The 23,771-nt window shown below is 43.0% G+C and overlaps 1 protein-coding gene across 4 annotated transcripts; it reads left to right on the top strand.

Moving 5' to 3' along the window:
- Positions 1 to 7,572: 7,572 nt before the first annotated feature.
- LOC129641172 (ARL14 effector protein-like) lies at positions 7,573 to 22,076 on the top strand. 4 transcript variants are annotated; one of them, XM_055565957.1, is made up of 3 exons: positions 7,573 to 7,586; positions 16,539 to 16,607; positions 21,554 to 22,076. In XM_055565957.1, exon 3 carries the CDS (start codon positions 21,564 to 21,566, stop codon positions 22,071 to 22,073), a length of 510 nt encoding a protein of 169 aa, XP_055421932.1. In that variant the 5' UTR covers positions 7,573 to 7,586; positions 16,539 to 16,607; positions 21,554 to 21,563; the 3' UTR covers positions 22,074 to 22,076. The 4 variants fall into 4 exon arrangements, with proteins under 4 accessions (XP_055421932.1, XP_055421931.1, XP_055421934.1 ...); XM_055565956.1 differs by lacking the exon at positions 7,573 to 7,586 and adding an exon at positions 8,021 to 8,141; XM_055565958.1 differs by lacking the exon at positions 7,573 to 7,586 and adding an exon at positions 8,150 to 8,416.
- The last annotated feature ends 1,695 nt before the right edge of the window (positions 22,077 to 23,771 follow it).

The raw sequence follows: 23,771 nt of genomic DNA, 5'->3' as shown, positions 1-23,771 counted from the left end.
GGCCATGAAACGGTCCATTTGTTTTTGTTTTTGTTTTTTTCCCATTTAAACATGAGCATTTACAAGTTAAGAGATCTGTGTTTTTATGTTGCTCAGAGTAGAAAGACATAGATTCAGAAATGTAATTTTAACAATTAAAAGTATAGATGTTTTCATGTAATCAAAATATATTGTCAGATACTGTACTAGAGATCAGCACAAATTCTGTCCTCAAGGAACAAACAGTCTAGTGCGATACATGGCATGTTAAAAAACATTTCAATGAGTTTCATGTGCATAAAATCCTTACAATATTTCCAGGCACATCCTAAGTGTCATGTACCTGCAAACAAAGTAAATAAATATACATTCACTTATTTAGTCGACAAATACTTATTTATCATCTTCTCCATGGCAGGCCCCACGTGAGGTGCTCAACATTCAGAAAACTAAGATCATGGCAGCTGATCACATCACTTCATGGCAAATGGATGGGGAAAGAGTGACAGACTTCTTTTTTGGGGGGGGGGGGGAGGGCTCCAAAATCACTGCAGATGGTAACTGCAGCCATGAAATTAAAGATGCTTGATTCTTAGAAGAAAGATATGACCAATCTAGGCAGTGTATTAAAAAGCAGAGACATTACTTTCCCAACAAAGGTCCGTCTAGTCAAAGCTACGGTTTTTCCACTAGTTATGTATGGATGTGAGAGTTGGACTGTAAAGAAAGCTGAGCCCCGAAGAATTGATGTTTTTGAACTGTGGTGTTGGAGAGGACTCTTGAGAGTCCCTTGGGATGCAAGGAGATCCAACCAGTCCATCCTAAAGGAAATCAGTCCTGAATATGCAGTCCTGAATAAGGACGGATGCTAAAGCTGAAACTCCAATACTTTGGCCACCTGATGCAAAGAACTGACTCATTGGAAAAGACCCTGATGCTGGGTAAGATTGAAGGTGGGAGGAGAAGCAGACAACAGAGGATGAGATGGTTGGATTGCATCACTGGCTCGATGGACAGGAGTTTCAGTAAATTCTGGGAGTTGGTGATGGACAGGGAGGCCTGGCATGCTGCAATGCATGGGGTCACAAAGAGTCGAACTTGACTACTGAACTGAACCAAACATGGTGGGACCCGTGTGAAGTGCTAGAGAAAGAGTGCTGAATAAAGAGTTTACATTCAGAGGACAGGACAGATACTGAACATTCAACAAGCACGGGTATCCTGGAAGCATTCCTGGGATGCTTGGGAAGCCAGAGAAGGCTGCTGATCCCAGGAAGGCTAAACAGGCTAGGCTAGACCAGGCCAAGCCTAGAGAGATTTAGCAGCATGTCTGATAGCCAAATAACAAGAAAAGTAGTTTACCCCAGACCCAAATGGAAATCTAATATGTAAAGTCAAATTTGGGAGAGGCCTGAAGGCCAGTGAGGCAATCAAGATCTGTTCCACAAATTCCACACTGGATCAGAAGGAAAGTCCAAGTGCAGAGACAAGCACTGGACTGCATGCACTGGACCACACATGAGAGCTGAAGAAGACAATGTTGTTGGAATAGAAGACTGGGAGCAGTGCTCAAGCCTCTGGTACTTTGGCACTAGAAATAGAGTAGAACACCCATTGCACAAACAGGTCTGGACCAAGATATGTTGCAGCTGAGGAAAACTAAGATTTAGATATGTGCTTCTGATGCTGTCCTTCCAATCTTAATGCAACAGTTTCTTACTGAGGCAGTAGAACTGGCACCAGGATGATTTTTGTCATTTCTACTGTCTACTTCACTAAAGTAGGACTGATTTGTATGTTGATGGTTATAGAAGTAGTCACACATGTAGATCTGAGTTAAATGGTACCATATTTCTGATTTCCATTGGAAATGCTATTACCTTTACAGATTGGTGCTCAAAACCATTATGCATTTGGTCTGTCTTTTAACTTGGCTCTGAGCCTGAAGGATCCCAGAATACAAGTGTCTGCTAATTGCCCTGGTGTGAATGGCCAAGGGCTGGTGTGTGTGTAGGTGTATGTGCATATAAATAAAAGTGTATCTGTGTGTTATTGTTTGTATGTATGTGTGTGTGTGTGTGTGTGTGTGCATGCATGTGTCCCTCCTCCTGAACAAGGTGGATTCTACCAGGGTTAGAAGTATGTCAGTAGTATTGAATCATCTAAATTTTATCACTTGAGAGTTTAGGACTCAACACTTTTTATATAGCCTTTTCCCTTTTTCTTCAAAACCCAGAGCTTGGATTCAGGAGTCTGCAAGCATGGAGTCCACCCAAAGATGGGCACGATAAAGGATAAACATGGTAGAGACCTAGTAGATGCTGAAGAGATCAAGAAGAGATGGAAAGAATACATGGAAGAATGGTATAAAAAAGATCTTAATGAACCGGATCACTACAATGGTGTGGTTAGTCACCCAAACCCAGACATTCTGGAGTGTGAAGCCAAGCGGGCCTTAAGAAGCACTGCTGTTAATAAAGCTAGTGGATGCAATGGAACTCCAAAAGAACTATTCAAATCTCTAAAGGAGGATGCCATCAAAATGTTGCATTCATTATGTCAACAAATCTGGAAGACCCAGCAGTGGCCACAGGACTGGAAAAGGTCAATCCTCAACCCAATTCCCAAGAAAGGTGGTACTAAAGAATGTTCTAACCATCAGACAATTGCACTCATTTCCCATGCTAGTAAGGTCATGCTTAAAATGTTGAATACTAGGCTTCAGAATTAGGTGAATCACGAACTTCCAGATGTCCACACTGGGTTTAGAAAAAGAAGAGGAACTAGAGATCAAATTGCCAACAGTTGCTGGAGTATAGAAAATGCAAGGGAATTTCAGAAAAACAGCTATCTCTGTTTCATCGACTACACGAAAGCCTTTGACTGTATAGATCATGACAAACTGTGGAAAGCTCTCAGAGAGATGGGAATACCAGACCATCTTACCTGTCTCTTGAGAAACCTGTATGCAGGTCAAGAAGCAACAGTTAAAACCCTGTATGGAACAACTGACTGGTTTAAGATCGAGAAAGGAGTATGACAGGGCTGTCTGCTGTCACTCTGTCTAACCTACATGCAGAGCACATCGGGAGAAATGCCAGGCTGGATGAGTTGCAAGTCTGAATCAAGATAGGGAGGAGAAACATCAACAGCCTCAGATATGCAGATGATATCACTCTAATGGCAGAAAGCAAAGAGGAACTAAAGAGCCTCTTGATAAGGGTGAGGGAGGAGAGTCAAAGAGCGGGCTCAGGATGGGGAACACATGTATACCTGTGGCGGATTGATTTTGATATTTGGCAAAACTAATACAGTTATGTAAAGTTTAAAAATAAAATAAAATTAAAAAAAAAAGAAATGGCAAAAAAAAGGAAATAAATAAAAAATAGATAATAAGGCATACAGAATAAAAAAAAAAAAAAGCTAAATATTCAAAACACTAAGGTCATGCCTTCTAGCCCAATTACTGCATGGCCAATAGAGGGGGAAAAGGTGGAAGTAGTGACAGATTTCCTCTTCTTGGGCTCCAAAATCACTGCAGATAGTGACTGCAGCCATGAATTCAGAAGACAGTTGCTTCTTGGCAGGAAAGCAATGACAAACCTAGACAGTGTGTTGAAAAGCAGAGATGTTACTCTGCCAACAGAGGTCCATATAGTCAAGGCTATGGTTTTCCCAGCCATCATGTATGGCTGTGAGATCGGAACACCAAAGAATTAATGCCTTCGAACTGTGGTGATGGACAAGACTCCTGAAAGTCCCTTGGACCTCAAGGGGTCGAACCAGTCAAACTTTTTTTTTTTTTACTTTACAATATTGTATTGGTTTTGCCATACATCAACATGAATCCGCCATGGGTGTACACGTGTTTCTCATCCTGAGCCCCCTCCCACCTCCCCCCCATACCATCCCTCTGGGTCATCGCGGTGCACCAGCCCTGAGCATCCTGTATCATGCATTGAACCTGGACTGGCGATTCATTTCACATATGATATTATACATGTTTCAATGCCATTCTCCCAAATCATCCCACCCTTGCACTCTCCCACAGAGTCCAAAGACTGTTCTATGCATCTGTGTCTCTTTTGCTGTCTCGCATACAGGGTTATCATTACCATCTTTCTAAATTCCATATATATGTGTTAGTATACTGTATACTATCCAGCAAATCTTAAGGGAGATTAAGCCTGAATATTCACTGGAAGGATTGATGCTGAAGCTGAAGCTCCAGTACTTTGGTCATCTGATGCAAACAGAAAACTCATTAGAAAAGTCCCTGATGCTGGGAAAGATTGAGGGCAGGCAAAGAGGGTGTCAGAGGATGAGATGGCTGAACGGCATCACTGATGCAATGAACGTGAACTTGGGCAAACTCCGGAAGATGGTGAGGGACAGGGAGGCCTGGCGTGCTGCAGTCCATGGGGTCACAAAGAGTGGGATATGACTGGGCAACTGAACTACAAACATGGTAAAGCCCTGCCTGTGATCCTTAATGGCTGTAAGACCCTGGCTTTAAACCCCATTAAGTGGTAGTTTCCTGAGCTTTAAAATGGGGATAATAATATTTCGCTCCTAAGATTGCTGTGAAGAAAAAACAGCATACTGAAAGCATTGAATGTGATTCCTGGATCATCATAAATACTAAGTAGAAGCTCTTATGGTTAGAATTATAGGTACTAAACAAGGGCTACAAACATCTAGATACCACCCACCCAAACTAGGGTTTATACTCATTTCCCAACGTTACGGCATGCCTTATAAAGAGTTAAAATACTAAACAAACTGTAGACATAACTAAAGCAACCCAATTAAAATGGTTCATCACTTGCCACTTTAGAAGGTACTCAAAAGCTAGTCAATTCTCTTCTAGACAAACAGATGGCCTTTCCTCATCTTAATATACGTAGAATGATTTTGTGAACACAAGCTGATCTGTCTTAAACCCTAAGCATTCTTTTATCTCTACATAAATCAGTACTTCAAAACAAAATTTTTAAAGAACAAACTTCCATTTTGCTCAAAACGAGAGTCCATTAACGGATGCCTTTAAACTTAGCAAGCTCTCCAGCCGTCTTATTGGTGGGTTTCTGTTGTCTCCCTCAAATGCACACTGATGGCCAGGCCTCAGCAGTATCAGATGGAATGAGATGCAGCTAGCCAACAGTCCAGGACCACCTTCTTCCTGGGCTAGATTTTAACACTTCTATGCTGCTGCTGCTAAGTCACTTCAGTCGTGTCCAACTCTGTGCGACCCCATAGACAGCAGCCCACCAGGCTCCCCCATCCCTGGGATTCTCCAGGCAAGAACACTGGGGTGGGTTGCCACTTCCTTCTCCAATGCAGGAAAGTAAAAAATGAAAGTGAAGTCGCTCAGTCATGTCCGACTCTTAGCGACCCCATGGATTGCAGCCTAGCAGGCTCCTCCCCCCATGGGATTTTCCAGGCAAGAGTACTGGAGTGGGGTGCCATTGCCTTCTCCATAACACTGCTATAGTGGACATTTAATCCATTAATTAATGATGAAAAAGAAGGGATAAGAGTGCTATATTCGGACATCAATAGTTTCAAACAGCCTAATGAGACTGTTTGGAAGGCATACTAGGATGCCTTCCAAAATTGATTAGCCCTATCATTGATGGGAGTAACTGAAGAAAACATTCAGCACAGTTTGATTCAACAGTTCTTTTCTGAACTGCCCATGAATCCTCAAACTGAAGTTCATTTGGAGTTTTTTTATACCATGTTTACAGAGATCCTGAACCATGAAAAAGAACAGCTCCTTATCACCAACTGCTCCATCTGTTCATCTATTCATCCATCACTCTATCCATCCATTCATCCATTACCCATCCACCCATCCAGCTGCCTCACAAATACTTACTGAATGCTTTTCCTCTCATGGAGCTTACCAAGAATGATGACATATAATAGCAGCTATTATTCTAGAAATAACAATAAATAAAATAAATGAGGGGTGAAGGAATACAGTGCAGTATATGTGTGCAAATTTAAATAGGAGAGAAGGGATGGTCTCAGTAAGTAGGTAATACTTGGGCAATGACCTGAAGGAGGTGAGGGAATAAACCATGCATATGTCTGAAAGAAGAATGTTCCATATAGAGAAACAGCATGTGCAAAGCTGAGTGTGTACTTTGTGAGATGGAGAAATACCAAGGAGGCCTAACATAGCACAATTCCACTGGTCTATGAGACCAGAAAGCCCTGATATTTTCCCACACTGTGTTATCCTGGGTTCCCTGGAAAACAGAGCCAGAAGAAAGGTTTAAATGCTAAAGCTTTCATGGGAGGTATAATCCATGGCAGCTAAAGTGAGGAGAAAAGAGGGAGATTCAAATACAAGGTGAGGGACTTCCCTGGTGGTCCAGTGGCTAAGACTCCACACTCCCAAAGCAGGGGGCCTGGGTTCAGTCCCTGGTCTGGGAACTAGATCCTACATGCCGCAAAGAAGAGTTCACACACCACAACTAAAGATCCCAGGTGCCACAACGAAGACTCCGAGCAGCCAAATAAATAAATAAATATTCAAAAATAAGATGATGTCCTGTGATACTGGCCACTGCTTCCCAACAAACTTTCCATCAAACTCTATAAGAGAAACAGCTGCTTCTCTCAGGTGTGTCCACCAGGTACCAAGATGAAAAGAAAGAACTGTGCCCCATTACAATCCATCTACTTAATGTTATTTAATCCAGTATTCTCAAACTATTTTGATTATTGACTATTCTTTCCACAGAGCACCTTTATATAATGGAAGTAGTTTGACAAAACACCATCTGTATAATCTTCTCCAAGGAGATTGGGCAACACACCCTACTGTGTAATAATTAAAATATTCCCAGATCTTAGCAGTTTGGGAATGAATGATGTCACATTTTTATGCCCAAACTGGACTTCCCTGGTTACGTAGTGGTAAAGAATCCATCTGCCAATGCCGGTACACTGGTTCAATCCCTCCCTGTCCATATGCCCTGGAGCAACTAAGCCGGTGAACCACAACTACTCAGCCCACGTGCCCTAGAGCCAGTGCTCCGCAAGAGAAGCCACTGCCAGGAGAAGCCCCGGCTCTCCCCAGCTAGAGAAAGCCCCTGAGCAGCAACAAAAATCCAGCACAACCAAAAGCTAACTAAATAAAATTTTAAACACACACACATTTATGCGTAAATTAAGGATTCCTAGACCAAGACCTGGAGAAGGCAATGGCAACCCATTCCAGTACTCTTACCTGGAAAATCCCACGGACGGAGGAGCCTGGTAGGCTGCAGTGAATGGGGTCGCGAAGAGTCTGATACGGCTGAGTGACTTCAATTTCACTTTTCACTTTGATGCATTGGAGAAGGAAATGGCAACCCACTTCAGTGTTCTTGCGTGGCGAATCCTAGGGATGGGGGAGCCTGATGGGCTGCTGTCTATGGGGTCTCACAGAGTCGGACACGACTGAAGCGACCTCGCAGCTGTTCTGCTGCATCCCACATGCCAGCAAGGCCTCACTTGCCCAGTTTCACGACCAATGAAAGGGCCCTAATTCAGCGACAGAGAAGAAGACATCATGCTTTACCCGATGGAGGACCTTGTCTGTCTCAAGCAAGGTCCTGGAACAACATCCCATCATGTGCAACGCAGGAGCAAGCAGGCAGGATGGACACGTTGGCAGGTTTCACTGCTGGGGCCTGGGGGAAGCCAGGATTACCAATTGTATGGGAATTGACCTCAAATGATTCCTGTCAGGCAGATGCCCTGGAGAAGGAAATGGCTATGCTCGGCTGGAGAATGCCTGGCAGGCTACACTCAAAGACTGGGACCTGGCTGAACATGCACGCGTGCAGTAACGCAGGCACCCACGCACACAGGCGCCCATGAACGCACAGACTCAGGCACCCGCTTACGCACGCTGGCGGCCAAGCACGCAGCCACGCACCCACACACGCAAGCACATACGTACCCACGCACCCACGCAGGCGCTCAGGCACCCGCATATGCTCGCAGACGCCCACGCAAGCACGCATACGCACAACACACACGCACACAAGAGCGCACGCATGCGCACATAAGAACCCATACTCGTGGGCACCCAAGTCTACCGTTAAGCGGAAACGGCTGATCGAGGAAAGCCGTTGAGGGGCAGACTCCTCATCAGCCGTTTGGTAAGCTATAGTTAGCTGGGCCGTGAGGCAAGGATGTGGGAAGGTTTGTCCTGCGCGTAGGGTGTAGGTGGAGTAGGCACTAGTCAGACCAGGGAAAGACAGAGAGCAAGAACACAGCCATTTTGAGTGGCTTCCTCTTCCAACTGCCACTAGAAATTCCTCGATGCCCCTGGGACTTCACAGGGCAAGTATCTTACAGGTAGTTAGGAAAACGCTTGCCCATGTTCTTCTGAGCTGTGTTTGTCACGTACCTATTGGTACTTCGTGGTTGCCAGGTAGGCACCTATTTCTATTTCTCTTCTATGACTTGCCATTCTCCAGCGCTCACTTTAAGGTCCTAAAGCCCCAGTGCTATGTGATGGTCTCAGGAAGAGTAGGTCTGGGGAGCATAACCCTTCTCGCCCTTTTTTACTTTATCTTGAGTAATTTTCTTTTCATGTTTTATCTCCTCTGCCCAATAATCATGTAACCCCTTCTTGGGCCCAACATGTCAGAACCTCTGATGAACAGAGCACCTTCAGCCATTAGGCACTGACCCCTCCCTCTAGGGGGCCCCAGAACGCTCATCAGATGAGGCACAGGGCAGACACCAGGTTAAGAATTTGTCTTCCGTCATCCCCTATCCAGAGATCTTTCCTCTTTTGCCTCCCAGATGAAAGGGACCTTAAATCAACTCAGGTAAGGCCAGGACGGGCTTCCCTTGTGGCTCAGTGGTAAAGAATCTGCCTGCCAATGCAGGAGATGCAAGAGACACAGGTTCGATTCCTGGCTTGGAAAGATCTCCTGGAGAAGGAAATGGTAACCCACTCCAGTATTCTTGCCTGGGAAATTCCATAGGCAGAGGACCGTGGCCGGCTACAGTCCATGGGGGTCGCAGAGTCGGACACTTCTCCTTCTCCCTTCTTCCCTCATCACTTCTCACTGGAAGTCTTTCTTTCCCACAAGGGCTTAGTGGGACTAAGGGTAAATCCAGCATGGCTTCTGTGGTGGGAGAGGTGATGAGGAGAGGGAGGGGGGAATAAATCTGATCCTGAAAATAGATTGAAATTTAAAATGCAACTGGAAATAAGACCTGGAGCAAATTCACTAAATGATTGATGAGTACACTTAGTAGTTAAGTCAACCTAGTTTCTTTGCATACGACTTTTCCCCTGAGAATAAACAGCAGAATTCTAAGAAAAGTATTTGCCAAAGTTATCTTATATTTAGTTATCCATAATTCTGTGCAGTGCACAGAGGAAGAAAAAGAAAACCTGGTAAGATGGCCAGGTTCATGTCTTGCCTGATAATAGAGGTGAATTTTGTGGCTGTTTTGATGATAATTTTTGAGCTAGAATCCAAAGTTCTTCCCTGTAGAACTTACCAGAAAGAAGTTGGCTGACAGAATCTATAGTGATGAAAGGTTTTTGTAGGCATACATTTTAGGCAAAAAGAAAAGAGCGCTTTCACTGGTAAAGCATTGCCTTTGTTATATTTAATGAAGTCTTTCTCTCCAAGGAAGAAGTGGGATAAACAGGCCATGGTGGATTGGGCTCTACCCCTCAAATATAAAGGGGTGGCTGATGAGTTGCTAACACAGGTGAGCAGGAGTAGTGAGAATTCCTACTGTGAGCTGGTCCACCCGCTTCCAGTGAGGACTCTGTCCTCAGAGGGGATTGCCCTTAGGCAGAGTGTCATGTGGAGTCAGTCACTTCTTAGCGGAGATCTCAGTTTCCTCATTCTTGAAGATTTCTACAAAAGAAAGCTATTTCTACACCCTTGGGAGTGCTCCAGGACATGCAAAGGGAGTCAGCCAGGGATCTTTGTTTTGATACCTGCTACCAACTGAAGTCACTCAGTCGTGACTCTTTGTGACCCATGGACTGTAGCCTATCAGGCTCCTCTGTCCATGGGATTTTCCAGGCAAGAGTGGTGGACTGGATTGCCATTTCCTTCTCCAGGGGATCTTCCCGACCCAGGAATCGAACCCAGGTCTCCTGCATTGCAGGCAGATGCTTTACCGACTGAGCCACCAGGGAAGCCCCCCCTACCAAACATACCTTCATACAACTGTCATTAGTTACCCTGCCTTTGAACTCCTGTCTGGAGGCAAACACACTGAACCCGTTCCATATACCTGACCCAGTTGAACATTTTCTCTTGTTATTATTAAATCATCAGGTTGGCATTTGTGATAAAAAGCAGGAAACTGGGGGAAGAACTAGAGATAGCGGAAACTTACTCTTTGATTGCCTGGAATGACTACTTTCCTTAAATATGCATTGTTTATTTGAAAATATTTAATGAAATCTCCTAGGTAATATTTGATCACAGGTAGTACCCTTGCAAATTTTTTATTGATAGGTAGTGTACATACAGAAGAGTGCATGTAACCTAAATGTAAAGCTCACTGAACTTTCAGAACTTTAAACATGCTGTGGCCAATAAACTGAAGTAGCTCAGTTGTGTCCCACTCTTTGCGACCCCATGGACTGTAGCCTACTAGGCTTCTCTGTCCATGGGATTTTCCAGGCACGAGTACTGGAGTGGGTTGCCATCCAGATCAATAAAGAGGACTTGGGATTTCCCTAGCAGTCCAGTGTTTAGGACTCCGTGTTTCTACTGCAGGGGGCAAGGTTTCAATCCCTGGTCTGGGAACTAGATCCCACAAGCCACATAGCGCAAATAAGTAAATAAATCTTTACCCACAACCCCAGAAGCCCCCTCCCCCAAATACTCATTCCAGACACAGCTTCTCCCCCTTGGGGTAAACAATAGCCTGACCCCTAATAGCAGAGATTCCTTTTGCCTGCCTCTGTACTCTATATAAATAGACACTTACAGCCTGTGCCCTTTTTTCCTGACTTCTCTCAGTCAGCATTCTGTTTGTGAGAGCCTTCCTTATTCCTCTGTGTAGTGATACATTGTTTCTTCTCCTTGTTGCACAGCAGTATAAATACACTAGAATGTGTTTATCCGCTTTCCTGTTGATGGACCTTTGGGTAGTTTGCAGTTCAGTTACAAACACCCAAATTCATGTCCTTTCATCAACACATGTATGCACTGTTTTGGGATATGTGCCCAGGAATTACTGGGTCATAGGGGAAGCAGGTGTTCAGCTTTAGTAGGTATCAACTGTTAGCAAACAGTTTCTTTGTGGTTGTACCAGTTTGCACTTCCACTAGCATTGAGGAGACTACTGGTTGCTCTACAGCCTCTCCTAAAATGTACTCAGATCAGTCTCCTACCTACTAAAGTTGAAAGAAAGTTACCTACTGCCTACTAAGGGATGTGGTATTTCTAGTGGCTCAAAATCCAGATTCTGGAAATAGACTTTCTGGGTTCAAATTCCTGCTTCATCCTTTAATAGGTGTGTGACCTTAGACACCGTACTTAATTTTTCTGTGCCTCAGTTTTTTTCTTTTGTAAAATGAGGACAATAACTAGATCATCTACCTCATAGAGTTAAGGATTAAATGAGTTAATGCATGTAGAATGCTAAGGATAGTGCCTGGCACATAGACAATACTCCATAAAACTTAGATATTATTTTCATTCAAATGCATCGAAAAAAATCAGTTGCCACCAGTGCAGTAAGAGAGTCGTGTATCTTACTGTAAAAGAAATAGAACGTTTCCCACATATCCTGGGAGGCAGTCAGATAAGTGCCACAAGGGGTCTCTGTATGCAGGAGCAAGATAGCATGCATGTCTGAATCTCGGGCTATGCCAGTCACAGCTAATCCTTGGGAACTTGTATGTGCAAATTCAACTAGAATGTCAGTGCTGCAAAATATTCATAGGAGAGTATGAACCATGTACGGAGAAGGCAATGGCACCCCACTCCAGTACTCTTGCCTGGAGAATCCCATGGATGGAGGAGCCGGGAAGGCTGGCGTCCATGGGGTCGCTGAGGGTCAGACACAACTGAGTGACTTCCCTTTCACTTTTCACTTTCATGCATTGGAGAAGGAAATGGCAACCCACTCCAGTGTTCTTGCCTGGAGAATCCCAGGGACGGGGGAGCCTGGTGGGCTGCCGTCTATGGGGTCGCACAGAGTCGGACACAACTGAAGTGACTTAGCAGCAGCAGCAGCATGAACCATGTATACAATCAGTATAAACGACAGTCTGGGCTTTATTTATTTGGCCAATGAAGCCACGGACATCTCTCCTCTTTAAGTTAGCACATAACAGTTTTCGTGAATTCTTTACAAACTCTATAAACTTTTACAGTCTAGCCCTTGGCAAACTCCACTTTAGGAATTAACATAAATGTGGATTTCAGTAAATAACTATGGATTCAGTAAATATTCCACAGAGGAAAGAGAAATAGTACAGAATTATGATAGGAGAGTAGGTAGGAAGTTTAAAGACACGCAAAGCTGACACTCCAGTCTCCATGAGTGAGTCATTGGCTAGAATTGGCTTTTAATCTTAAATATCAGCAAATCAGCAAATACATTTTCTGTGTCCATCTTCTAGCTTTTCTTGTTGTTGTTCAGTCACTCCATCATGTCTCTTTGCAACCCTGTGGACTGTAGCCCACCAGGCTCCTCTGTCCATGGGATTCTCCAGGCAAGAATACTGGAGTGGGTTGCCATGCCCTCCTCCAGGGGATCTTCCCCACCCAGGGATGGAACCCACATCTCCTGCATTAGCAGGTGGAATCTTTACCACTGAGCCACCAGGGAAGCCCATCTTCTATTACAGCTTGCACTGTGTTTAGCCGCTCAGTTGTGTCCAGCTCTTTGCGACTCCGTGGACTGTAGCCCTCCAGGCTCCTCTGTCCATGGAATTCTCCAGGCAAGAATACTGGAGTGGGTTACCACACTCTCCTCCAGGGGATCTTCTCAGCCCAGGGATTGAACCCAGGTCTCTCTGGCATCACAGGCAGATTCTTTAGCATCTGAGCCACCAGTGTAGCTTGCTGCTGCTGCTGCGAAGTCACTTCAGTCGTGTCCAACTCTGTGAGACCCCATAGACGGCAGCCCACCAGGCTCAGCCATCCGTGGGATTCCCCAGGCAGGAACACCGGAGTGGGTTGCCATTTCCTTCTCCAATGCATGCAAGTGAAAAGTGAAAGGGAAGTCGCTCAATCATGTGCGACTCTTCGCAACCCCATGGACTGCAGCCTACCAGGCTCCTCTGTCCATGGGATTTTCCAGGCAAGAGTACTGGACTGGGTTGCCATTGCCTTCTCCACCAGTGTAGCTTAGTGGGTCGCAACTCTGGCTGCCTATTAGACTCACCTGGGGGGACTTCCCTAGTGGTCCATTGGTTGGGACTCTATGCTTCCACTGTAGACGGGGGTGGGGGAGTGACTAGGGTTTGTTCCCTGATCTGAGAACTAGTTTCCCACACACTACTCAGTGTGGTCAAAGAAAATAGAATTACCTGGGGAACTTTAAAAAATTCACATTCCCCCCAACAACAACAACAAAAAATGCTCAGCTCTTCACCTAGAAATGTCAATGACATTTGTTTGTCAGCAGGGCCCAGAATTTTTTTTTTCTCAAGGTCTCCAAGTGATTCCAATGGGCAGCCAGAGACGGGAAATATTTCCTTCTGAGTGTCACTGCAACAATCCTGGCGCTGCTGTCTGAATGGTTGTCTCTTGCAGTGGGGTCACAGCGAGGATCCTGAGTAGTTTCTGTGGAGCCTGTCTGGTTTAGTCAAGAAAAGCTCAAAACACTGGCTCAACGGGTTTTTATCTGGTACATTTTCTCTCCTACCTATCACCTCAGAATATTCCAATCTATGTTAAGCCTTCCTGTGGTTTCTAAAGCACAATACTTTCTGAACTGAAGACTTACCATTTCCAATCTCATGGGCTATGATTCAATCTAGAGCAGAACTAAACAGAACTTAAGTATCCCAATTGGTAATTGGATTGAAAAGACTCGGGAAAGTGCCCTTCATAAAAGAGTGAACTTGTGCTTTATGTGATGGTTGTTGCTATCACCTGTGGTTTCAACTGCAGGAAAAATAGGAAAAAGCCATGGAATAATCATTGTATTGGGTTGGCCAAAATGTTCATTCTGGTTTTTCCATGAAATGTCACAAGAACCCAAACGAACTTTTTGGCCAATGCAATATTTGAATGTGAATTTGAGTTTCTGGCTCAGCCACTTGTTAGCTATGAGTCCTTGCCTTCTCTGAGCAGATGTTTCATGAAAGATGGAAGCATTAGCAGATCTCAGAAGGAAATTTTATAGATTAAAGGAGCTAATCTTAGTGGTGCTTGGCAAGGAGTGAGTCCCAAGTAAATGGCAGTTACCCTAGTGTGTTATTCAGCTAATGCTATAATGCTGCTCCATAGCAAAAACCCCACCCCTAAATCTTAGTGGTTGACTAAGATACCATTGACGTTCTTACTCGTGTGTCTGTGGATCACTTATGGCAGCTCTGCTTAAGGCTGTGAATCAGACTGAGGTCTGTTCATATGTGTCTCATTTTGCAGTCAGCAGCTTCCTGGGGTATGCACTTCTCATGGCAGATGACAGAAATACAAGAAGAACTTGGCAGAAATTTGCAATGCCCTTTAATATCTCAGCGCAGAACTCATTAATGATCACTTGTGCCCATTTTCCCTTAGCCCGAGCAAGTCATATGGCGAATTTCAAGGTCAATGGGATGGAGAAGTATAATCTACCTAGTGAAACTATGGCACAATACAGAGAATAGAAGGAGAAATTTCGAACAAATAATACATTCTTCCACACTTCCCTTCTGCATGGTGTCAACAGAGGAGAAACGAAGGGTGGGTAAGGAGGGAAGAAAGAAAGAGTTGGATCCCTTAGGAACTCTACCTTGTGCCTCATTTGTAAGCACTTGTCTGGCCTCCTTTGTAGAACTGGTCCAGCACTCGTTGCAGGCACAGAAAAGCAGTTCTGTGGGCATGGCAGCTTTCTGGATCCTCCCCCACTCCAGGTATTTGTGATGAGGGACACACTACTCAGAGACAGTCTAGAATTCACCAGAAGCCTTCTTACATTCTGCTTGCAGGAACACGTCTAATTTTATTTAGGAAGACAAACAGAAGCAAGAGCTGGTGAAATTCAGCAAAACAGACTATAGTATATACCAGGTGTCAAAATAACCAGATCTTTGTCTAAATTCAACCCCTTTTCTTTACCCTTTCAACAACTTTTTAATGTATGGGCGCTGTCTCTTATGATTTGCTCCAAATGACATCATCTCTTCTCCAGTATATAATAAAGTGAATTGGTCAGTCGCGTCCGACTCTTTGCGACTCCAGGGAGCCTACCAGGCTCCTCCGTCCATGGGATTCTCCAGGCAAGAGTACTGGAGTGGGTTTCGATTTCCTTCTCCAGGGGATCTTCCCAGACCAGGGATTGAACCCGGGTCTCCCACATTGCAGGCAGACGCTTTAACCTCTGAGCCACCAGGGAAGACCCCAGTATATAATGGTGGTAGACTAAGAGTCCTTCATTTGAATTCTAATATTTCATTTGTATTTCAAATCTAGGTGAATAGGCAGCCCCACCTCTATTTAACCAGAGGGTTCTGGCCAAGTATGTAGTGTGGTTGTAGACAGTTACCAGATACACCCTCATAATTCACTAATTTCAGGAGGAGTATAGTGAATTAATCAAAGGTGCTTAACTGTCATAACTGAGGATCACTCATAAAGTATCTCAAGATATCAAACTGTATGAAAGTCATCTCCCTAAAGATCTTTGTTGAAGGATATTTAGCAACAGCTGTGCGATCAGAGGATGGCAGGCAGAGCTGGGCTCTGTTACAATCTCAGAAGGGTTACACAACCACCCTTCTCTGGGTGTGGTCCCTGGACCTCCAACATCAGAATCATCATGACTGTTTGTTAAAAATGCAGAGTCACAGGCAACCCCCAGACTTAATGAATTGGAATTTCTGGGTGCAGGACCTAAGAATTTCCACTTCTGTATACATCAAGGCTTTTGTATAACCTCAAATATAGACAAAGTTCTCATACATCTTTGATTCCAAGTATCAGTTATGGAAAATGTAAAATTTTTCTAATGCCAAGTTAGTCATTCTCGCTGTTAAACGAAAAGGATCTCTTTCATTATTACTATTACTGAAGGTTTTTTTAAAAGACTAAATTTGTTGAAACTTTCAGCCAGGGTACTACTGTAATAAGATTTCTTTTGCCCCCTTCGCTTTTTTTTTTTTTAACATAATTTGAACATTTGAAACTATTTTTCATTAAAACTATTTCAGTAATAACCATTTTCCTATCATTTTCTCAAATACCAATGGCCTACAAAACTTGTATAAACATTTTTAGATGAAAGATGCAAGTTAAGAGACACAATTATTGGGAAGGACAGGAGATTTTATTCGTGTGTTACATTTAACACATTTTCCCCCTAATGAATAGATGATAAACTGCCTTTTGATGGTGTTTTAGGTAAAAGGACTGTCTTCGGTGAAAGTGGTGTAACCACCTAAATAAGGATTATCTTTCATCTTCCACTTAGTAAGTATATTTTAATATATTTAATCTGTGTGTGTGGGATAATAAAAAGCATCAACTGCTTCAATAAGTGAATTAAACAAAAAGACAGTTTTGAGAGCTGAGAGAAGCATAAAAAACATCAACCAAGAACAAGTCTAATGGACTCCTCCCTCCCTTTTCTACCTTCTTTCACCTCCTATTATTACATGTAAGTGTAAAGGGGTTCATCTTAACAGATTCCTGCTTCCAACTATGTGGAAAGTGAATTGGAATCATTTGGAATATTCTGAAAGCTTACTGTAATCATGAACACAGAGATGTAAAAAGATGTTGAAACATCTGTTTTCCAGATCAAGAGTATCACCCAGATAGTTGGGGGAAAAAAGTCTTCCATTATCTCGCCTTTAATCCAATTAGCAAATACATGTCATTCTAAAAGATTCTGGTAACCATTGCTCAGAGGGAGAACAATCCAGAAAAGAAACACAAAAAGGATATTTTCAGCACCATGAAATTTAAGGACTAACAGAACTATGGTAAGAAAGATAAGGATAAAGCTCATGCATTTAAGACTTTTATGTGGTTGGGCTCAGAGTTTTTTTATTTTATGACAAGTAAATAGTTCAGTAACAAGAAGAAAACAATATTACCTTCAAAGATTTTCAACAGAAAAAATATTTCCCTGTGAAAATACCAAGCTCTTTCCTGACCAACAGGATTGGAATGTCAAGGGTTCAAATGCATTCACTGAGCATTTATTTCTATTTTGAATTTCCCTAAACTGTTTGCCTCAACATATCCTCCCAACATTTTTGAGAGAGGTCAAGGGTTTAAGAGGCCCTGGGCTTTAAGCTAACAATTCTGGTTCACAAACATATCTCATGTCAATGGTTGAGTGTGCTATAGAAAGTGAAGTTGCTCAGTCATATCTGACTCTTTGCGACCCCGTGGACTGAAGCCCACCAGGCTCCTCCGTCCATGGGATTCTCCAGGCAAGAATACTGGAGTGGGTTGCCATTCCCTTCTCCAGGAGATCTTCCTGACCCAGGGATTGAACCCGGGTCTCCTGCATTGTAGGCAGACGCTTTACCGTCTGAGCCACCAGGGAAGTCTTGAGTGTGCCATAGCTGAACATAAAATGGCCACATCGGTTCAGCTGCCTGGTGATTTTACTTGCAGTATCCAGCACATTGGGCTATTACAGTGCTCCTTCAGTAAAAGGTCTCATTGTAACCTGATTCTATTTTCTTTTATTGAGAATCAGTTTTGTGTTTGGTTCACAGCTATTCATAACTAAACTTTGAGTTTCTCCACCAGAGTCTTGATGCCTGTTTCCAAAACAAATACTGTGCCTTAAAATTGGCCTACACAGATATTTTCCTTAATTGAAGAGTGAAAGATTTTTACCCCAATTTATTCATTTTTGTTTCTGTATTGTTTTAATGTATCTGACATGTGTGATCTTATGCATATATACACCATATCTCTCCCCACAATCCTCAGGCATGTCACATCTTCAGACTTCTACTAATGTGCTTGGCATATTTTCAGGCCAAGGTGAAATCTGAATTTGCATACTCAAGACTTCCCAGAAACTCTCAGCTGCTCTGATGTCCTCACTTCTTTACCCTCACCTCTGTATTGCTCTGGGTATCATTGGGTCCATGAAGTTATCTGCATTTGATTAACTGAGTGGAAGAGGAGATAGGCCTCTGAAGGAGGATCTCAAATACATGAAGTTCATCTCTATTCTTTGTATTTCAGATGCATGATATTTGTAAATCACTTATTTCTAGTTGCACATGTGATAGAAGCTTTGCTTCCTCCATATACACAAACACGTTGTCACATATTATATCATGATGATAGAAATAATTGCAAAGGTAAAGTAAATGATGGCAATGGTTACATTGTAAACAACTTAGAACAGGTCTTGGTTACGAGAGAATATGTAGGGAAAGGGTTTATTGAAGTATGAGAGAGAGTCGTATTGAAATCAGGGCTACCATTCCATGTAAGAAGACCAGGTATGTATGCCCAAAGGCATAAGTGGTTTCAACGTATTCATACTGAGGATAATTTGGGGGCACAGGAATGAAAAAGCAGGATAGATGGTGAATCATACAAGTATCTTGGTAGAAAATGTCTCACATCATCCTTTCGTTTGGTAAATTAATAAAAATCATTACACACATAAAGATGGAATTTGTCATGTGATATGGATAAGTGCTTAAAATGATCACAAAATGTTCTTTTCACCAGGCCTTCCCTTGTTTTTTCACATTTTCTTTTGTGTCCTTTAGTAACTTGGTTTTGGACTGTACTTGATTTATATCCTGTTAGTATCATGTACACAGAAGGCAATGGCACCCCAGTCCAGTACTCTTGCCTGGAGAATCCCATGGACAGAGGAGCCTGGTAGGCTGCAGTCCATGGGGTCGCGAAGGGTCGGACACGAATGAGCGACTTCACTTTCACTTTTCACTTTCATGCATTAGAGAAGGAAATGGCAACCCACTCCAGTGTTTTATCCTGGAGAATCCCAGGGATGGCGAGGCCTGGCGGGCTGCCTCTATAGGGTGGCACAGAGTCAGACACGACTGAAGCGACTTAGCAGCAGTAGCATTCATTTTTGTAAAGGCCACTGCTTGAAGTACTCTGGACTTGTGTGTGCAGTTGTGACTGCAATAAATAGGGCACAATTCCTAGCATATATGATAGACTCCAGATCAATATTTGCTGAATGAATGAAAAAAAAAATAGTGGCTTTAGACTGAATTATAGTGGCAGATTTGCACATGCACACACACACACTTTTTTTTTTTTTTTTTTTTACCATTATGGGGATGAACCGGAATTATTTAAGATGTAAAGCTTAGTTCTGGAAAAGGGAATGTCAACCCACTCCAATATTCTTGCCTGGAGGGTATAGTCCATGGAGTTGCAAAGAGCTGGACACAACTGAGTGACTGAGCACCTCACTAAACTGGGGGGGGGTGCAGAAAAAAGATTTAAAGCTTAGTTCTAAATAGGGATGCCTCTATTGATATTTGACTATTACGAACCCCACCCCCCATAGGGTTCTCTGAATCTGAACTGGAGTACCTTTCCCTGTCCTTGCAGTGAGCTGCAGATACTTGATCTCTCCAGTGGAGACTGCCAAACTTTGCGGGCAGAAACCTGGTCTTATATCATCTTTGAAGTTCTCACTGCACCTAATCTAGGGCATACCCAAAGAGAAGGTACTATCAGTACCCCCATTTTCAGATGAGGAAACTGAGGTTAAGCAACTGAAGTCATCTGAAGTTAAAGTCAGATAGTTAGTGGTGAAGACAGTGCTAGTGTCTGACCCCTGGCAGTGTGATGCCTGAGGCTCCTCTGCCTAGGGTAATGCATCAGAAAGGTAGCTGCTACCCTTTCCCCCCAAAAAAAGTAAGGTAAGTAGTCAACTATGAAATTACAACTCAAAGAATAAGAGTAACGAAACAACTAAGTGTTCTAGACCTGCCAAGACATTGGAGTAACTTAGATAGAAATTATGAAACCGTATTATTTCTGTCCTGGGTATTTACTCAACAAGATCCTGGCAAATAAATCCAATTCAGGAGAGACATTCAGGGGAATCATTTGCTTTTCCCTCTCTGTAGACACTACATCGTTCAAGTAACGAGGAAGACCTAAAAGGGAACCTGTTGTGTGAAATTAGTAGTATGGATCAAACAGAGTGTGGCCAGTCCTCTGGAATTGTCTGAAACTCTCCAGTGAGAAGCAAAGGGAACTTTTCTCTAGTATGGTGATCCTCTCACAGCTGATGCCCCATCCTCTGTCTCTCTTCCTTTTGGCCAGTTTGCTTCTTGAAGCTAGGCAAAACATCCTTAAAGAAATGGGCATCCTCTGCCTCTCTACTTTCAATTATCAGTAGTTTGGGAAGCTTTGTGGAGTCTGTAGGACATGGGCCAGTTAGGAGAGAATCAGAGGGATGGGGGCAGTGGTGAGGGAAGAGACATACACAGGGAGACAGTGAGACATGGAGAGACGCGAAATGACACTGAAAGTCCTTGAGAATGTACTGACTTTAGAAAGCCTTTTTAAAAACCAATCACTAATTCAATATGGTGAATTACCTTAAAGTAGTTTGTAGAGTGTTTCCTGGGAACTGGAGGTCACTTCAAAGGAAATAAATAAACCACAGCTAATGTGCTGATGTTTTAAAGAGAAAAGGCAATTGCTAAAAATGACCGTCCAATTTCCATTACTTACTACAGTCATTAGAAACAAGGAATATGTATATTGATCTGAAGTGGTTCAAACAGTATTTTCTTTGTTCAAACCAATTTAGCTGGAGGAAAAGTCAAGAGTTTGCCTTGTGTGGGGGCGGTGGGGGGGCATTGTGGACAGAAAGAGATTATTTAAATAAAGAACTGTTGTTTTTCTATCCTAGGGCCACTGACCTAAGAAAAATAACTGGGTTTCTATTAAAGCAAAGCAATTTTTGCCCCTGATCAAGCAATTTTTGCCCCTGATCACTATTGGTTTAACTCTAGGCCCTCGAGACTCAAAGTAGGTTTGGAATTAGCAATATCAGTACAATCTGGGCATACATTAGAAAGGTAGACTCTCTGGCCCTACCCCAGTCCTAACTGAATCATAATCTAGTTAATCATAATCATAATCATGAAACGATTCATATGCACATTGTTTGAGAAGTACTAGTCTAGACAAACATGAATGGTTATTTAAACATTTGATAGACAAAAGAGATGGTTAAATAAAGGAGGAAATACTATCTGATAAAAGCACTTTTGTCCAAAGATTTGTTGGTGTTGATAAACTTGCTCCTATCCACTTAAGCCAGGTTTGAGTTAAAAACTTAATAGGCCCATTCTGAAATGACTTTTACCAGCTCCAGTGTCCTCATGGTTGCCTGAGCTCCCACAAATGGTTGCTGACTTTGTTTGTGTCCCCAGGTGAGCAGAAATGAGTGAACAAGCAGAAAAGAGTGAACAAGCAGAAAAGAGTGAACAAGCAGAAAAGAGTGAACAAGCAGAAAAGAGCAGTTCCGTGCGAGAGAGACCTGCACGTCAAAGTTCTCCTGAGAAACCAAGTGAGAAGGAACTGAAGCAAATGAAACGGTTGGATCGGCAGTTAAAACGGTTGTCACTTCAAAATCCCAGGCCTCAGGTAGCCAACTTTAATCCTAAAGTAAGGCAGCAGATCAAGAAAGGGCAAATGGCAAAGAAAAATGAGTCTGTTCCTGAAAAACGTGAAGTCAACAAGTATGACGAAAAGGGCAGGCTCACCTTCAATGAGGCTGACCTGTGTGACTGCCTTGATAAAGACTGCATGGGTTGCTTCTACCCGTGCCCCAAGTGTAACTCCACCAAGTGTGGGCCCACTTGCCGCTGCAACCGCCGCTGGGCCTACGACACCATAGTCGATGAGAATGGGGAGGTCATCAGCAAGATGCCATTCGACCTCTCCGACTAGGTGCAGCCCTCCGGGCTGATCAATTTTCTCTGCTTGGCAGTTAAACCAGCCTCTTTCTCCTGGGTGAATTTTAGGACTGGGGGAAAAAAGTTTTAAAAATATAGTTTAGACTAGTGTTCTCTGAAGCCGGTAAAGCGTCTGCCTGCAATGCAGGAGACCTGGGTTCGATTCCTGTGTTGGGAAGATCCGCTGGAGAAGGAAATGGCAATCCACTCCAGCACTCTTGCCTGGAAAGTCCCATGGACGGAGGAGCATGATAGGCTACAGTCCATGGGGTTGCAAAGAGTCAGACACAACTGAGCCACTTCACTTTCACTTTCTCTAACCTTCCTGCTGTGATGGCTCAGATTCCTCCTCTGGTAACCAGCAACTCCATTGCTACTCTGCTCTCAGATTAAAAATCCCTTTCCTCTTTGCTGGTACCTTAGGAGATGGAGTTTTAGGATTTTTAGAATTCTGTAGCTGAGAGCTTGTCTTGACATAGAACATATGTTTATAATAGCTAGTTACCATTAGGATCTTACACTTTATCAATTCTAAATCAGAACTGCTATTTGGATTGACTTGGCACTGCATACTCATAGTCTCATTTTTTAGTGTTACTGTTTTAACAATATTAAAATGAAATTTGTTTCTTTTTAAAAAAAAAAAACCTTTAATAGGCCCTATGGCCATGTGGCCCAACATATGAGCACAAAAGCAGAGATTCAATTTAATTGATATCCAAAATGCCAACTGGAAGCAGACTTCAAAGGACAAATTTTAATCTAAATGCTACATAGAAATGATTTTAAAGCATTTTTTTGGTGGCTAAGGTTACCAGCCACACAGAACTGACCAAAATTCCTAAGGCCTAAGTTGCATTTGGTCTTGGAGGTACAGGATTTAAGGAAATTCAGCTAGAGTTTCTGCTGACCTCAGTGAAGATACCATCTCAGAAGACTGTTGTGAAACATCTGGGCCGGGTTTGGCAGCTATTGCGCAAAACTGTTTTTAGGGAAAAATCGCTATGAAAATGTTCACACCCACAGCGTCATCGGGAAAGTTTCTCTTCAGTCATCTTTGATATCAAGTTTTATTCAAATGATCTGTAAGGAGAAAATTGCTTTTTCCACTTTTCCATGTTTACTTCTCATGAACATTTAATTGCTTCTTCTGAAGCTTTGGATTCGGCACAAAGAGACTTTCCACTGAACACAGTTGTGCAGGCGCTGGCTGAGGCTGTAGACGTAATGGGCTAAAAATAGACCAGAGGCCCCTATCTCCATCCCACCAAATGGCTATGTATGTTTACCCACTAGAAAATATTCACCTGAGACCACTTTTGCCTCTGACTAACTCCCCCGAAATCTGTGTGGCAAATTCATTAATAAAAATTATTAACTATTCATTAATAATTAATATTAATTAATTAATAAAAATTAATTTTCCTTACTTTGATTTTTTTGTGTGTGAGAAAGTGTGTATGTTTTAGACCCAAGAGAAAAAAATACAACTTTTTTCCCCCTTCCCTAAAGCAAATCCATATTTTGTTCTTTGGCAAATACCAATCACTTTCCATCAGAAATTCCTGATAGTGATATTAGGTTGGTGCAAAAGTTTTGCCTCATCCGCCATATTCACCTGACCTCTTGGCAACTGCCCACCACTTCTTCAAGCATCTTGACAACTTTTTGTGGGGGAAAGGCTTCCACAACC

This window comes from Bubalus kerabau, unplaced genomic scaffold, assembly GCF_029407905.1.
Source record: "Bubalus kerabau isolate K-KA32 ecotype Philippines breed swamp buffalo unplaced genomic scaffold, PCC_UOA_SB_1v2 scaffold_94, whole genome shotgun sequence".
NCBI classification, from domain to species: domain Eukaryota; kingdom Metazoa; phylum Chordata; class Mammalia; order Artiodactyla; family Bovidae; genus Bubalus; species Bubalus kerabau.
This window is presented reverse-complemented; position numbering and strand designations above follow the sequence as displayed.

Bases quoted from the DNA above. Each gene is read 5' to 3' on its own strand.
- LOC129641172 (XM_055565957.1), top strand. From the start codon at position 21,564: ATGAGTGAACAAGCAGAAAAGAGTGAACAAGCAGAAAAGAGTGAACAA.